The sequence below is a fragment of the Pholcus phalangioides genome, unplaced genomic scaffold (assembly GCF_987345545.1).
Source record: "Pholcus phalangioides strain wild (caught in Gottingen) unplaced genomic scaffold, Ppha-v1.0 ptg000008l_1, whole genome shotgun sequence".
Classification (NCBI taxonomy): domain Eukaryota; kingdom Metazoa; phylum Arthropoda; class Arachnida; order Araneae; family Pholcidae; genus Pholcus; species Pholcus phalangioides.
Genome location: NW_028301601.1, coordinates 60,745,511 through 60,761,527, shown reverse-complemented (window position 1 = coordinate 60,761,527; position 16,017 = coordinate 60,745,511). Strand labels below are relative to the sequence as shown.

The window sequence follows — 16,017 nt, the reverse complement described above, 5'->3', positions numbered from 1 at the left end:
AGAGGAGATACCACATAAAAGAAAATTGTGCAATTTAGAGAGTTTCGGAATGCAAGATGGTATTTGATTTTTAAATTAGTTGTCAAAAATCATTCAATGAGGGGTTTTTTTAAATGGCTTCTCCCTTTGCTCTATTTCATCAAAAAAAAAAAGAAACTCAATAAGAATAGTATATTTAAATACAACATGTTTTTGAACGGATATGAAAAATTTCAAGAAGTGAAAGAACACATCAAAACAAACACTTTGGCTCTTGAGAATATGTTTTATGTGTAGCTATTCTTTGCTGGAGGAGGAGATTTCACACACAATTTTGGCACAAACACACCACTCGTTATATTTGAAAAGAGGAGACTCATAAAACATGGAGAAAATTTTTTAATGAAGACTAATAAAACATCAATAACTGTTTGACATGAATAAAAAATACTGAAATAATCTATACATATAGAATAACATGTCCTGACTGACTGATTCATCATAGCCGAGCCGAAACCGCTCAGTCTAAAAATATGAAATTTGGTGAGTAGTTTTATTTTATAATGAAGAGACTCAGTGAGAAGCGATTTTTCAAAATTCAACACCTAAGCAAATACAAATAAAAGGCCACAACAGGCAAAATAAAATAGTCGTGAGGGAGAATTTTCAGATTATGAAATCCACACGAGCAAAGCCTTGGGCAAAACCTAGTATTTGCAAAAAAATTAAAGATTTATTCAGGAAACAAAAGGTTAAATAAGGTATGTACAAACATCAGTCACTACAGACAAGAAGAACACTGATAACGCTATTAAAAATTTCTATTTCCCAACAATTAACACTTTCTCTTATGCCGGTACATTTAAACCGAAATTTCTATTATCATTCTCGATGCTGGTGATGCATCATTCACATAAGGATTCCTGTATGTTCTGGAAAATGTCTGATGTTTTTCACAGAATTATAATTTCTTTAATTTATGCAAATGTTATGGTTTCATTTCTTCATGTCAAATGATTATAGATGTTTATTTGCTTTGATCAAATCATTTTTTCCATGTGTGTGTATTTCTTACCTCTTTCTCCTCTTTTCCAACTAGTGTGGGAGTATGTGTTTGTCATGAACTGCACATGCCACCATACTCTGTAGGGTGATAAGTGTTTGTTTTGTTGTGGTATTATTTTAGAAACATCCTGTAAATATAGGATACATAAAAAAGTCCTTCTGAACAGAAATAACATGTAAAGAAGAGTTACAGCTATGCATTTAAGATATAATGGTAGTCAATGGACATATTACTTACTTTTTTTTTGTAACAAAAAGAAACAGATCAATTTGTTCGGCTGACATAAGCATCCAGAAAAAAATAAAATAAATTAAAGATCATTAAGGTTTCTTGAAATCAAAACCAGCAATTACTGTCCTTCCAGGAAATAAATAGAAGTTACTCTTAGGGGACAGACTAAACTCCTGATATACTTCTAGGACAGATGTTCATGATAAAGCATTAGTATGAAGGTTTTTAACAACTGGCTGTTGCGAAGATATATTTCGGAAAGAGAGAAAATTCAACTGCCCCTGCTGGGAATCGAACCCACGTCCTTTCACTTTTCGGGTGAACGCCCTAGACCACTAGACTACAGAGGCACAGAATCTCTCAATCTTTCCTTGGAACTCGTGTACACTGAAAGGGACCGTACATGGATGGCCGGACCAGACTCAGGCCAAGCTCACAACTGCTGACGTTGCCACCAGATGGCGACTTATATCCATATCATCCTTGTATAAGTCGCACATCTGGTGGCAATGTCAGCAGTTAAAAGCTTGGCCTGAGTTTGGTCCGGCCGTCCATGTACGGTCCCTTTCAGTGTACACGAGCTCCAAGGAAAGATTGAGAGATTCTGTGCCTCTGTAGTCTAGTGGTCTAGGGCGTTCACCAGGAAAGTGAAAGGACGTGGGTTCGATCCCCCGCAGGAACAGTTGAATTTTCTCTCTTTCCGAAATATATCTTCGCAACAGCCAGTTGTTAAAAACCTTCGTATGGTAGCGGAGAGTGACGTCATCCTTGTATGAAGCATTAGTGTTTACAAGATTGTTCCATGGAACTCAACAAAAACAAATAATTCTTCAATACAAATAAATATATTATCTGTAGTACCAATGAAACATATTTTTGTACTAGAGAACCCATAAATAGCTCTTGCACTCTGGAAAAAGTCTTCAACCTTTCACAAAGAATGGGAAAAATTAACAAGCTACTTGGGTAGATACTGCGTAACAAGCAAAATTGGTATTATTCATATATAATCATGAGCCAGCCCCAAATGCCAGTGGTAAGATGCTCATCTTCCACTATGAAGGTTACCATCAAGGTCCATGGGTTCGAATCCGAGCACAGAATGTCAGAAGTGAGTTCTTTACCTACTGGGCCTGGGCGATCACCGATGGATGGCATCTTCATTTCCCACCCAACTCCACTGGTTGGAAATTGCTCTATGGTGATATAAGACTGGAGTTGGTGTGTGGTAAAGTAGCCCCAGATGCTGAGAGCACCTCTGTGACAACTGAAAATTTCAATAAACCCTCAGAGCTACCAAGCATGTATAGCATATAATGCATAGCTTTATTAATTGCAACAAAACTGTACTAATAACTTAATTTCCAAAATGGATGACAGGCTAAAACAAAGACCTGTTGTGACCTGCGTGGCAACAGCCCATGAATGATGAGCATCTCTGAGAAACAATGATCCATCTTTCAGGAAGGTTCAAAATAGAATAAGTGATGAAAACCTGGGTGCACCTGTTTTTTCAGTGATCTAATAATGCAATGTTGAGGTTAAGTCTGTGTTTGCGTAGCAAAATAAATGTGATTACTGTTAAACACAGGTTTTGCATCAACTTTTTGCATGACTTAATCACTGTCTCTCGAAGATGCTTGTCAAACAGAAGAACAAAACATTTAATAATGCTACCACTCATTTGTGATAACACTTGAGCAGCCCAAAATATTTCCATCATAATGCAAATGAAGGTGACAAAAGTCTAATATGTTTCATTTATATCTCAACTATAACTTTAAGCTAGCATTTAAATGAAGAATAGAAGACCTATAGTAGTGTCATGAGAATGTATCCATGCACAAGCCTACAAATGGTACAAATAAGTATCCAAGCTGCTGATTCTCCTAAGGCCGGGATTACACTATAAAAGTTTCAGCAAAGTGTTTTTATAAAACCTGAAAAATACAACCAATAAGCTGATCAGTTACATTTGGGCAAATGTGAACGATCAGCTTATTGGTTGTATTTTTCAAGTTTTATAAAAACACTTTTACAAAACTTTTAGTGTAATCCTGGCCTTAGACATGTAGAACGTCCAAAAATTTAAGTTTACATTTGATTACAGTGAACTAAGGGGCAGCTGGAAGAATATAAAAAACCAAAAATAAGGGAAAGAAAAATGAAGTTTGTAAAATGGAGAGTTCATAGAAATGAGAGCTCACAAAATGGAGTGGCTTTTAACATTAGCTCTATGTCATGCATGTTCGTAAATTTGAGGTTTGTAAAATGGAGCATATTAACTGTAATTGATGGAGAACGAGAGCATGCGCCTTTCAAGAATTTCTGTTGTCCTTATAGCAAATGTGTTTTGATTTTCATTCATAAATACCTTGCCAAAATCGACTATATTTTGTACCAAATATCTTTGCTCTTTGATAATCACTTGTGAATCAATCGCAGTAATGAGATTCTCATCATAAGCCATACTAGTTATAACAGACTTTTACTGTATATTTCAGAACAGTTTTGCAATATTTTTTTTGAAGCCATGATGATATAATAATAATAAAATAGAGCTACCTCCAATTATATAAACCTCCATTGATATTAGCAGCATATTTTTGTTATTCATTTCATGAAAACTCAAATAAAAGAAACACTGAATCAGAGAAAGCATTTCCCCACATCTTTGCATCTACTCAGAGTCCATGGATGACAAGCTATTTAAATTCAAGCTTGTTTATCTCCATTCTTTAATGAAAATTATGACATTGTATAGCAAACTTCACTACTACTAAACTGCAGTCCATACATGCACCTTTTACACATTCTGGAATTTCTAATGAATTGGTACATGCAGCAACCTATTGTGTGCGTGTGTACATGTGTGGCTCTAATGATTTATGTTGTCAGAGTTGCGCTTGTTTCGTATACTTGCTAGTGCTGCCACCTGCCCTCCATATTTTGAAGTGAATGTATGAACCGTCATGGGGTAGCAAAGTAAGCCATCCTCCGACAGGCCTGGGTTGAAGTTGAATGTACCATGTAATGTAAATATAAGTATCATATTGAAAGTCTGTCTGCTCTGAGTGGGGAGACTTTTTTAAATGAGAAAAAAGGCTCATATTCGCACCTCAAAGTAGGGAAACCGCAGAAAATCAACTTTAGCCAACCACCAATGTGCCACCAATAGGGTTCCAACCGGGATCCTCATGATGACAGTCCAGCAGGATGCCCACATGACAGCACAGCGGCAATTGTAAACTTTAATGGAGGAATCAAAGAATGAGAGGGAAAAACTGTAAAAACAACAGTAAATACAGTGTGATTCAAATTTACATTGATGTGAGAATAAATATCAGTGATATATGAACTTACTTTTTATAAATGGATCTGCATACAACTTTTTAGACTGCCTCCATGTGCTAAAAAGGTAAAAAGTAAACTTTCAATTTGTACATACACAAATATGTATAATGGAAGTGGGGATACTTAATTAAGCAATGTTTTGGCTTGTGTCTGTTATGCTAAAAAAAGAACTTCAAAACTTTAAGGTTCAGGGGGAGTGTGTCATTTGTTGCATATTTTATCACAACATGATCATTCATTGCTTCAATATACACGAGGACCAATTAGACCCAGGGAAAGTGACCATGTGTTCAGCAGTTTAACCATGATGATTTGAAAATTACCTTGAAAAATCAGAGTAGCCAAATGGCTGTGTGGAGGCTTGTTATAGAGCAATGCTGAATAGTTGGAATAAATTTAAATTAAATGAGGTATTTGAAAGTACATAATAAGATGACATTCATTGAAAGAATTTTTTTTTAATTTTAAAAACCACACAAAGGGCTCCCACTCAAAAAATTAGGAAAAACTATGACAGCGGGTGGATAACCGTCTTAGACAACATAATCATAGCATAATGGAAAAAAATCCCTACAAAAAACTTTTTTTGAAAAACTTCAAAATTAATTTTTTTTTTCATAGTACCATTTCAGTATCCTACAAGATTTACTCGAGCCAAAGCAAAATGACAGAAATAACTTGGTAACAAAAATAGTTTTTGGCTAAAACAGTACACTAGCACCTACAGATAATTCTTTGATAATAAAGATGAATAATTCCAGATAATCTTGTTTGAAGTCTTCCACAGTGCAGCCTGTTAAATCTCGCATGCAAAAACGAAGCACACAGCAAATTATGAAGACATGTACGTTTTTTTTTTTACAGAAAACCAACTCAGCCGACCACCACTGTGGCGACAGTGGTAACGACAATTGTGACAGTTACACCAAAAAATATGGAAGTACCCTGACATAAGATTGATTCCCATCCTAAAATTACTGAAAATGTGAGAATCTTTTACATCCTAAATCAAACTTTCCCACATAAATTGATGGGAATAATGCTAATTTGTTCCACATTGCACAAGACAGGTTTTCATTTCATACAGTGTCTGTCTTGGGCAGGTTTCGTCATACCTTTACCAAGAGCAGATTTTATGGTTTGTCTCATAAATAATGAACATTTTGCTCACCCCTTTTGTCAAGCACCCCCCTGAGGCTCTTAAAATCCTCATGGTTCTGGGTGAATTCAAAATCCTCTCCACCCACGGGTCTCCTCTTCAGCCGCAAGTGGCAAGAATGCAACTTACCAAGGGGCCCACCATGAAGCTCTTGAAATCCCTCTGGTTTTGAGTGAGTACCCCACACTATTTTGTGACTAATTCTAGAGAAGTGCCTCTAGAATTAATCCATAAATCAAAATTTTGAGAGCATTCAAGCTGAGCATCCACAGGTTAAGAAGGAATATAAAGATGGTTTTAAAAAGTGGAGGTAGAACTATTGGTGAGATATACTTTCAATCATCAAAATATACAGAAAAACATTATTTAATGGTCATCCTGAAAATGCGGGCACCCCCTCTTTGCGGCCAAATAATAATTTCCTGGGAAAAATCCTATTTAAATAATGTGCTGTGAACCCTTTACTGAACTGTTATAATCAGATATGGTCACAGATACCTATTTTTATCATTCATTCCATTTGGTTAAAACCCTCTGTACAGAAACTTTTATTTGAACATTCATCATCTTGCAATCACGCATGAATTGCCCGTAATAAAGCCATGGCTTACATAATCCCTAAAGTTAACTTTTTCATCTCTTGCTGCTCATTCTAACCCACAACCTATTCACTAAAGGTTTTTTTTTTTTTTGACAACGAGGGATTTTAATAATTTTTAACTAACAATTTTGTTTGCTCTTATTTTCATTCTTTTCAGGACGATGTTTAATTTGCATTATTATAAAATTCTTGAGGAAAACTTGAACAATAAGTGAAATGTATGAAATTAAGTTTAATTACTTTGCTTGTCTTCTACTTGGCCAGTGTGTTCGCTTGAGTTAGGGGGCCAATGAGAGAAAAAAAATTTCTTCAGAAGGGGGCGATGGAACAAAAAGTTTGGAAAACTATGTACTAGACCTTCAATGAGAATACTGGAGCTTATAAGAAGGTTAAGGAAAGTTTTTCCTTAGACCATTTTTCTGAGTACAGCTTATTTACAGGAAACAATGTTATAATTTTTCTGTGTTTCATTGTAAATTAAAATGTGTATTTGTACAAAAGTATGCACAATACTCGCTTTACACATACCAGGTGGGCAAAAAGTCCGTAAAAACTTTAAAAATGAATAAAAATTGGAAAAGTAACCAAAATAAAAAACATGGCTAGGTTCACCGTAACTTTTTAAAGGCAGAAAAAATAACTCGAAAAATAGCAGATACGTGGTGCTGGTACGAGAGACTTCACTGGAAATATGCAAATACGACAGTTATAAGAACTTACGCTCCTAATCCACACCCAGTTCACCATTGTAAACTGTGTATGTGGACCTGCTGCACTCTGCCATTGCTGGATTTGTGACTCGCCTGCAATGTGTTACCCCCGTGATGGTGGTGGTCATGTGGAACACATACTGCTGTAATAAATGATTTGGAGGTATTCTGTTCGTTATTTGAATATCTTTTCTGTGACTTGTGTACATCAGCACCATCGACTGTTTTTTGAGGTTTATTTTCCTTGTCTTAAAATTCCAGTGACTTAGCAAAGCTAACCCTGCAAACTATTTTTTATTTCAGTTATTTTTCCAGTTTTTATGAATTTTTAAAGTTTCTACAGACTTTTTGCCCATCCTGTATTGCAGGATCAACAAATTTTTATTCATCCAAATGTTGCAGGGTAAATTTCTTTGAATACGACAGAAAAAGAACCAAATGCATTTATTCATAGCAAAAATATTAGATTTGCATAGATTTGTTGTAGGTACATTAGACTGGAAGTGTGCTTCTTCAATTTTTTTTTATGTAGCCCACTGGTGTTTAATGAATTTCATTCGGAATAGCCTAGTCATTTCACTATCTAAGTTGGTGATGCCTATACCGCTTTCTCTCTGTTCACTAATTATTTCAGCTCAAAGGAACTCTTGCATATGCTTCCTGTATGCATATTTTCTCACAAGTTGATTTATTTATAATAAGACCAGCAGTTGAAAAGATAAGCAGGTGGACTTATTTTGTATAGATTCTAACTTGCCTATGATACTCAGTTATCTATCTATGTAGGCTACATGATGGCTAACTCAACTGAGACCTTCAGTTTTTAGCTGATTCTGAACAGCCATATCATACAATATTTTTTATTCTTTCACTGCTCTCGTCCAGAGGTTCATGTAGTAGGTTTGATTCTAACTTGCCTATGCACAGGCATAGGAGAGAACTGAGAGGATATAGGTTTGAAAGAAGAGGTTTTGATGTGATGGGTGGAATTTTCCAGGTTAAACACCAAAGGAGAAAAAAAAGTTTTTGGAGACATTTGTGAAAGACATGATCAACGTGGAGGTCGCCAGAGATTATTACGCCAGATTGTAATGGAAAACCTTGGAGACAAAACAGTTGTTGATTGGGTAAGGAAATTTGAAGAGAAGACTTTCATGCATACCTTTCATAAAAGCTGTTTTGAGGAGTTTAAGGATGATTGACAAATTGGGCAGCATTCAAAATGGTATTTAGGTTATAATGAAAAGATTTTTGGTCGGAATAATTTTAAACTGCTTGTTAAATTAGATAATTTTTTTCGAAGAGTCTGATAGGGCAGTTGATGGACTTAGGCAAATCATTAATACAAATTAGGAACAATAATGATGAGAGGACCGAGCCCTGGGGCATGCCAGACTTAACAGAAGGAATAGAGAGTTCTTGGACCTTGAAGGAGACAAACTGACAGCAGTGAGAAAAGCTTCCATCCTTTTCAGCAGTTGGACACATAGGCCAAGGTTTGCTAGTTTGAGCAGAAATTTACTGTAGGGCACCCTGCGAAATGCTTTAGAAAAATCCAAGAAAACTGATATCAGTTTGTAGGTTCTTGTCAATAATGTTAGTTACATCATGTATGAAAAGGTTTAATTGGATAGAAACAGATAACAATTATCTAAAGCCATTTTGGTTGGGTATGAAAACTTGAGTTATTCACAGAAAGAGACATGTGGTATATGTGACTATATAATGTAAATAAACTAATTTGTGCATATCACGTTATTCAAATTTATAGAATACCTATAACTTCAAAGAATTCTATAAGAAATATCTCAAAGCATTCAGTTCATACCTGTCAATGAAAATGATTCTATCATATGGAAAAGGTGAGGAAAATTCAGTGTCACTATGAGTATTTGAATCAGATGAGATTCGTGAACACGTGGTATCTTTGAAATCATTCACACATGGACAACTTTGGACTTTTTTCCGTGAAGTATTCACATCTGATGGGAAATCACTCTCATGATCAGCAGAAGAGTTAGTGCCAAAAATCTGCTTCAGGGTCATTGCAGATTTTCCTGGAAATATCAGCAAAACCTGCAAAAGAATCCATCAATAACAGTCTTGGTCAATAGGCATGGAGAATAATTTGTTACATTTTTAAACAAGTTATAAACTATAGTAAAACACCTCTTTTGCAGACATAGGTGGGACAAAAAAAAGAGTTTATAAAAGAGAGGTGATCATTAATCAGGGGTTTGAAATGTATCCTTTTATTACACAAGGGGGAATTATTATTTGGCTGTAAAAGAAGAATGATGGCATCTGAAGTTGTCCTTCAGATGCCATCATCAAGGTGGGAGAGGGGGGGGGTTACTGTTAAGAGGGGATTAACTGTACTTGCATTTGACCGATTTTCCTGGATGTATGGATTCTGAACAGCCATATCATACAATATTTTTTATTCTTTCACTGCTCTCGTCCAGAGGATCTTGTAGTAGGTTTGAGTCCTCTGGTTTTAGGATAAATACCAACTGAATAAATTCTGTGCGAAACTGTCAGTGCCATGTCGGGGGGGGGGGGTTCCTAATGTAGCAATATGCTTTGCAGTAAAGTAGTAGATGTTTCAGTTATAATTCCGTGTCAGGAAGGACTCCAAAAAGGACTAATTGGTTGGGTATCATGATTTGAACACTTCTTAACACCCTCTGGTATGTTAGGTGACTATCCTATCTATTTGGGTTATGGCGCTCTATTTACAAGATCAACGCTATCTGGATAAGGAAAGAAACTGCAATGAAGATAAAACCAAAGTTTTCTTCATTCAAGAGAAATCCATTTGAATTGTTCGATCTTAATCCAAGTATATCCATTCCCAGATCTAAGTATAGTATATCCATTCCCAGATCTAAGTATAGTATATACATATCATGGTTAATTAATAAAACCATACCATTATGGTATAATTTTATTATTGACAGAACTTCTTTGGTATACTCTGGATTGCAGCAAGTACAGGGCGCTCTCTTCACAGAGAGCAGGCAGGCCTACAACATCATACTGACAAAACATGAAAATACAAACATTTCCATCTTTACTTCAGAAAATAGAAGCCATATGGCAGCATGAACACAAAACAAGAGCAACTCTACAACATAAATACCTTAGGGCCAAGAATATAATACTCAGAACACACATTCTCTCTCTCTGGCATGTGCTGATTCGTTAGAAATTCCATAGAGGAATGTGTACGAGGTACATGTTCGGTTAAGTAGTAGTAGCATATACAGGGTGATTCCATAGTTCCCCCTTGCAACAGTTCACTGTGCGAACCATTGATCCCAGAGGCATGCTTCCAATTAGAAAAAAATATCCAAATAGCATGTAGAACTAAGATACGTCATTCATGTTGCAAGGGGTTTTTTATAGCTATTAAAGTAAAGAAAAATTACTTTTAATTCCAAAAATACTATTATATGTATGGGGATTTTTACCACAGAACATTTCCAGTCAGCAGAGGTCTCGTCGCAGAACAGTGCTAAACATTCTGCTTTGGTGATCAAAATACTTATATATATACTGAAGCACATACCAACAAGGCTGAACAGTCTGGTAGCCGAAGTATAGGCAAATGGAAAAATAATAATAAATACTATTTCCATAGAGGGAATACCTTTTCTCTGTCGCATTTTGGAAAATTTGGATAAGTATAGACAGTGACGTCTTCTGGAGCCAGGACTGCTACATGAGCAGATGTGCTCTTGCCATCAACTTCTTTTGGATGCTTAATGATATCGATTTTCACAGGCAACTGTAATGAAAGCATCACAATGAAATACGAGTAGAAACATTACATTTCATTGCTACCTTCACCTTGTTTAGGTGAAACAACTTGTATAAATGCACAAAACAAACTACAATGAAGTCCATTCATAAATAATATTGCTTCATTCATTCATTGATTGCTTCTGCATGATTATGTCATGCAAGAATTAAAAACTGCTAGTAAAGTTCCCCTCTTCTTCTTATCGGTCGTAAGTCCTCGGCTGTACCTCCACTACGATTCCAGGGCGAAATAACTGGATTCTAGACTCCCAAAAGGAAGAAAACAACACTTTATTTAATTTATTATCCAACACCTCCACGAAACCGTCTTGTCTCTTCGGTACAAAACTTTTACACTAACCCTCTTTTCGAATGTCTCTAATCGTTCTCGTTTCCCTCTCTCGCGACTCCTGTTTCTCCTCAGCCTTTTTCCAACCTCTTTTCTCCCGAACCTTACACTGCTGGAAAAAGAAATTAAGCAATTGTAGGACTGGGATAATAATTATGAAATAATCATAATAACCTCCCTTTTGAAGTCCCATCAGACCAGACTTTATCAGGGGCCCCTTAGTGATACATTTATAGCATGAAAATACAAAAAAATAATGAGAATCATCTCAGACTCCCAGGGCTGGAGCCCTGTCAGCCTCAACTTTTTTGTGTGTGTGTGTGGGGGGGGGGGAGGCATGTTGAGGAGCACTCAAAATAGTTTAAATGCATGTGAAACATCATCATTAAAATGCATTATTAGTTACTCGTGCAAAAAAAAAAAAAAGAGATCATTTTCGAAAATAATTTAAGAACCAACCTTAACAGATGGGATTTTTGACATGATCCCAGGAACTGGTACATAACAGTTATAGCAATAAAAGCGCCTGCTCCTGTTGCATTGAGGACACACTTCTCGTTCTGGTACATCGTTCAGAAAGTCTGAGTCATCTATGCAGAGTCCATTGAATGGGTCATCAACTTTGTTTGTGAAGAAACAGCTGTATTCGATCAATCGCCTCTTTTCTGGTATCTCTTCCGTCATTACCTGTTGACAGAAATATCAAAGCAAATGAAGTCTTCTTTACAATGATTCATATCATTGTACGAACATATCCTAACTTATAGTTTGGAGTTAATTACTCATATAATTAACTCAGAGTCTTGGTGTACGTTGTGTATTGTTACATTTTATTTCAGACAAGTGCATGGAAATAAATATGAAAATATGCTCCAATCAATATTCACTTTTTTGCATATGAGACATTGTATCTGGAGTTCTAATTCCACATGTATTTATTGACTGAACCCAGAAAAACGTTTATGCCCTGATCGGTTCTGTTATTTGAAATAGTCTTGGTTATTATTTTTTTGTTATATAGGATATTTTTTTGCCATCAGGGGGGACTGTTGTATTAAAAGATATCAGTTTCCATCCATTCCCACTCATGCTACTATCGTCAATTTGTGTGTTTTATTTTTAATAATAAAACAAAAACATCATAATCTCAGTTTAACCAGTCAAGAGGCAATGACGCATATATGGGTCAAACTGTTTCCAATCCTTGAGTGGTTTTTACGAATATATGGGTCATGGAGGAGCTATTCCTTTCCCCTTTACTTATTTTATTTTGACAGACACCTTCAACGCCTCCTAATCCTCACTCATTCAAGTGAACGAAGCACTTGGTGGAAAAGTTACAATGAATTGGCCCTAGACCATCACAATGACTACCTTCTATATAGAACAAGGTGTGACTTTTTTTATCTTAAAAATAAAAATGCAAGATTGTTAGAATGGGATTAGGGAGGGGTATAGAGGCGAGAGGGAACTATTTATCTTTCCAAGGAGGAACTGTTTTTTCCCCAAATATATTCACAATATGCAAAAAGTGAAGCTGCACGTCAAAATCCTCCAGAAAATATTGTTACTTTTTTTTTATTTTAAATTCAGTGAAATCTTGATATAACGATACTCTGTGGGCCACGGAAAAATATCTTTCCAGAGGGATTATCGTTATATTGAGAGGCAACAATTTAATATTAGGCTATAAGCTTTGCTAAATAAGAATTGAAAAAAATATTGTTGTAGAGGGATTTATCGTTGCATCGAATATCATTGTAGCGAGATTTCACTGTATGTAAACACATAATTTAACGTATGCAATCCACCAAAACCCAAGAAAAAATTTACTGGCTTTAAGATAAAATTGAATTTTTTTTTAGAATTTATTCTAAGGTATAGGCTATGTGTAAAGATTTAACTTGAATTCAATAATATTCCAACTATTTGTTAGTAATAGTTTGCATACCCCCCTTGCATACCACTTCAGCGGTAGCTATATAGGTGCAACATAAAAAAAAATGTGGATATAAGAAAAACTTATTGTAAGAATCAAAATGGCTGAACCGAACTTGATTCTTATAAGCGGCAGCTGCTGTATATTTGTAATTAACTAACCGGTATAAAAAAAATATTCCCCACGAAAATTAATGATTTTTCAAAAGCTGTTCAGGGAAAGAGGATCAACCCTCTCTCTGGAGAAACAAATCCGTCATCAGCATCGAGCTCTCTACAGTGCTCCTACGAGCACCACAAGTAAGAGACATCAGGTCAAGATCAAAATTTTAAATAATATAAATAGTACTCACCACTAAAGTATCACTTACAGCAATTTGCACTGGTACTGATCAATAGTTTCAGAGGAACCCGTAGCGATGTCCCGCAAATCCCCAGCCCAAAACAAAACCCTACGGCCACGTTGTATATTATTAATGATATTAATTAACATGCAGTGGCTTACTAGGACTACAAAATATGCAGGGCTAGCACTCTAAAACTGTAGGCCGAGCTCTAAATTTCTCATAAATTTCACTTTGCCACGATGAGATAACATACACTTGTCGGAAAATGGTGATTTCACGTTTTTCAGGCAGTAAACATGGACGGCTGTGACCGCTCAACAAATGCGGAGCCGGAGTTTCTTCTTCTTCTCTATCATGAAATCTGTAGGGATAAGTGCTGCCATCTTCTATCGAATTGGTAGAACGTGCATAAGGTGCAATTTATCACTTTGCCTGGGTAACTTTATACTGTAGTTGAGATATAAATGAGAAAATAATAATAAATGAAAAGGTTTTTGCAATCAATTTCGTTCGTTTAAATTCCTGCGGATTTTTTTTTTTTCAGCAGGAGATATCTTTTATGAATAAATGTTACACAAGATTGTCAGATTTGTGGCAATTATAAATGATGCAAATCCTTGTCTCGTCTGCCTACTCGAAATACAGATAGCAGCACCAACAATGTTCTTTTATGGGCTGACCATATAAACTCGAGAAAAACAAAGGATACATTCTTGCGATTTACAATACAGTCTTGCCATGGGCGGAGATACAGGAGGGGGGAAGGGGGCATAGACACGATGGCAATAATACCGTGCCCCACCAGACTTCCAAGTCTATCTCCGCCTATGAGTCTTTCCTTGGCTAACGAATTCGGATCTAACGAAAATTTTCTTCGTGATTTTTCTGTTTCGGCTAGCAAACATTTCAATTGACTCTTGGATGCACGTGTTTCAGCTTCATTCATATAATCAGAATCCACGGATACCACGATCCACATTTTGGGGATCACTGCCTCAAAGAAATATGTTCGAGATTCACGCTGGTAGTGTGTTAAATTTAGTAGTAGTGTGCCTTTATTTCTTTCAAACCGACCACAACTCAGGTCTATGGGCGATTTACTACCTAGTGAGTTGTGCCGGAAGTGTAACTGTGTGAGTACCTAACAGTCTGAGTGCGTATGAAGTGTCGTGTTTGATTTTTCAGTGCCGCCATCTATATATCAGAAGTAAAGGGAGTGATGTGTTTTGATTGTATTACATTTGTACTGTTTGTAGGTCTGATGCTCTCTGTGGCGAGACTTTTTAAAGGGAAGATCGGCTCGCATTCACGCGTTGAAGTTGGAACCACAGAAAACCAACTTCAGCTGACCACCACTGCGACGACGGTGGGGTTCGAACTCGGGACCTCGCGACGCGAGTCCGTCACTATGACCACTCGACCACCACAGCGGCAGTAGTATTGGGCCACTGCCTATATCCCAAGTTGTCATTTGACGTGAATAGAAACGTTTTTTGAAGTCTTAAAATGTCTCAAACATGATGGTCATTATGTCCATTTTGGAAACGTTAAAAATGGCGTGAAAAAAAATGACCATTTGCAAATTGTTCGAGTTTCAGAAGATAGATGGCGCTATTGGAAGAGACGGGGAAAAAAAAGCATGACTTTCTGGCGCAGGTCGCAGTCGAACCTGGTTCTTTCGCGGATTGACCTTATGTATCTCACGCAATGCCTTTACCGATCACGCTTTCGTAGCAAGAACCACCTGGTGTTATTTGATGAAAACTTTAAAAGTATTGATTAGTTATACTACAATTACCATTTAATCTCTTGCTGAGTTTAGCCGATGGCAGTTATTTTTTCGTTTTTTTTTTATCCATGAAAAATATAGTAATATAATTATAAACATAATTATTTGTGTTATTTATAATTATCGAAAAAAAAAAATTTTAAAAAATTCATTTTTTTAGTTCAATGAATTCGTTGCATCTTTTTCAATTGTTGCAGATTTCACAGATCTTCTGATCTTCCGTAAAAAACATGATATGGATGCAATTATAATGTATATAACGTACGTTGATGAATTTATATGAACAATTATATTGAAAAATTTGGCATTTCCATTCAAAACAAAATCGCAATTAAAAGTACTTCATTTATCTTGTGAAGTAACGAATAGGGGCCTAGGGTAATTTTGAAACACTATCTGAAGGTTCATTAACAAACATTTTGGATAATTTTGATAATTTCATCTGCAACAAAATTTTTCATTTGGAAAAAAATTCGTGATTTTTATGACGAAAATCATTTACGAGATAAAAAAATCACGTCATTTAATGACCTTCATGGCTAATAAGGTCATGAAATGACCTGATATTTCATTAAAGTCATCAAGAATCACGTTATTTCCTGACTTTTATTGTTCGTGGTGATTAAATGAATTTGAAATGACATGATTTTTTTTTTGACTGACAGACTCAGAGAAAATGACCAAATTTTC

General features: G+C 35.9%; 1 protein-coding gene and 1 non-coding gene across 3 annotated transcripts in view; both read right to left on the bottom strand.

The window, feature by feature from the left end:
• The window catches only part of LOC149084693 (tRNA-uridine aminocarboxypropyltransferase 1), a 32,635-nt gene extending 18,789 nt beyond the window's left edge, over positions 1-13,846 (bottom strand). The window contains exons 1-5 of one of the 2 annotated variants that reach the window (XM_089235116.1): positions 13,545-13,846; positions 11,713-11,940; positions 10,753-10,890; positions 8,929-9,176; positions 4,640-4,686 (exon numbers count right to left, since the gene is read on the bottom strand). In XM_089235116.1, coding sequence (XP_089091242.1) covers positions 4,640-4,686; positions 8,929-9,176; positions 10,753-10,890; positions 11,713-11,937 — 658 coding nt within the window. In that variant the 5' untranslated portion in view covers positions 11,938-11,940; positions 13,545-13,846. The remainder of the gene's footprint in view (positions 1-4,639; positions 4,687-8,928; positions 9,177-10,752; positions 10,891-11,712; positions 11,941-13,544) is intronic. The other variant, XM_089235117.1, reaches the window with a different exon arrangement.
• Positions 1,553-1,626, bottom strand: TRNAF-GAA (transfer RNA phenylalanine (anticodon GAA)). The gene has a single exon. It is a non-coding gene; the product is annotated as a tRNA-Phe (tRNA).
• Positions 13,847-16,017: the final 2,171 nt, after the last annotated feature.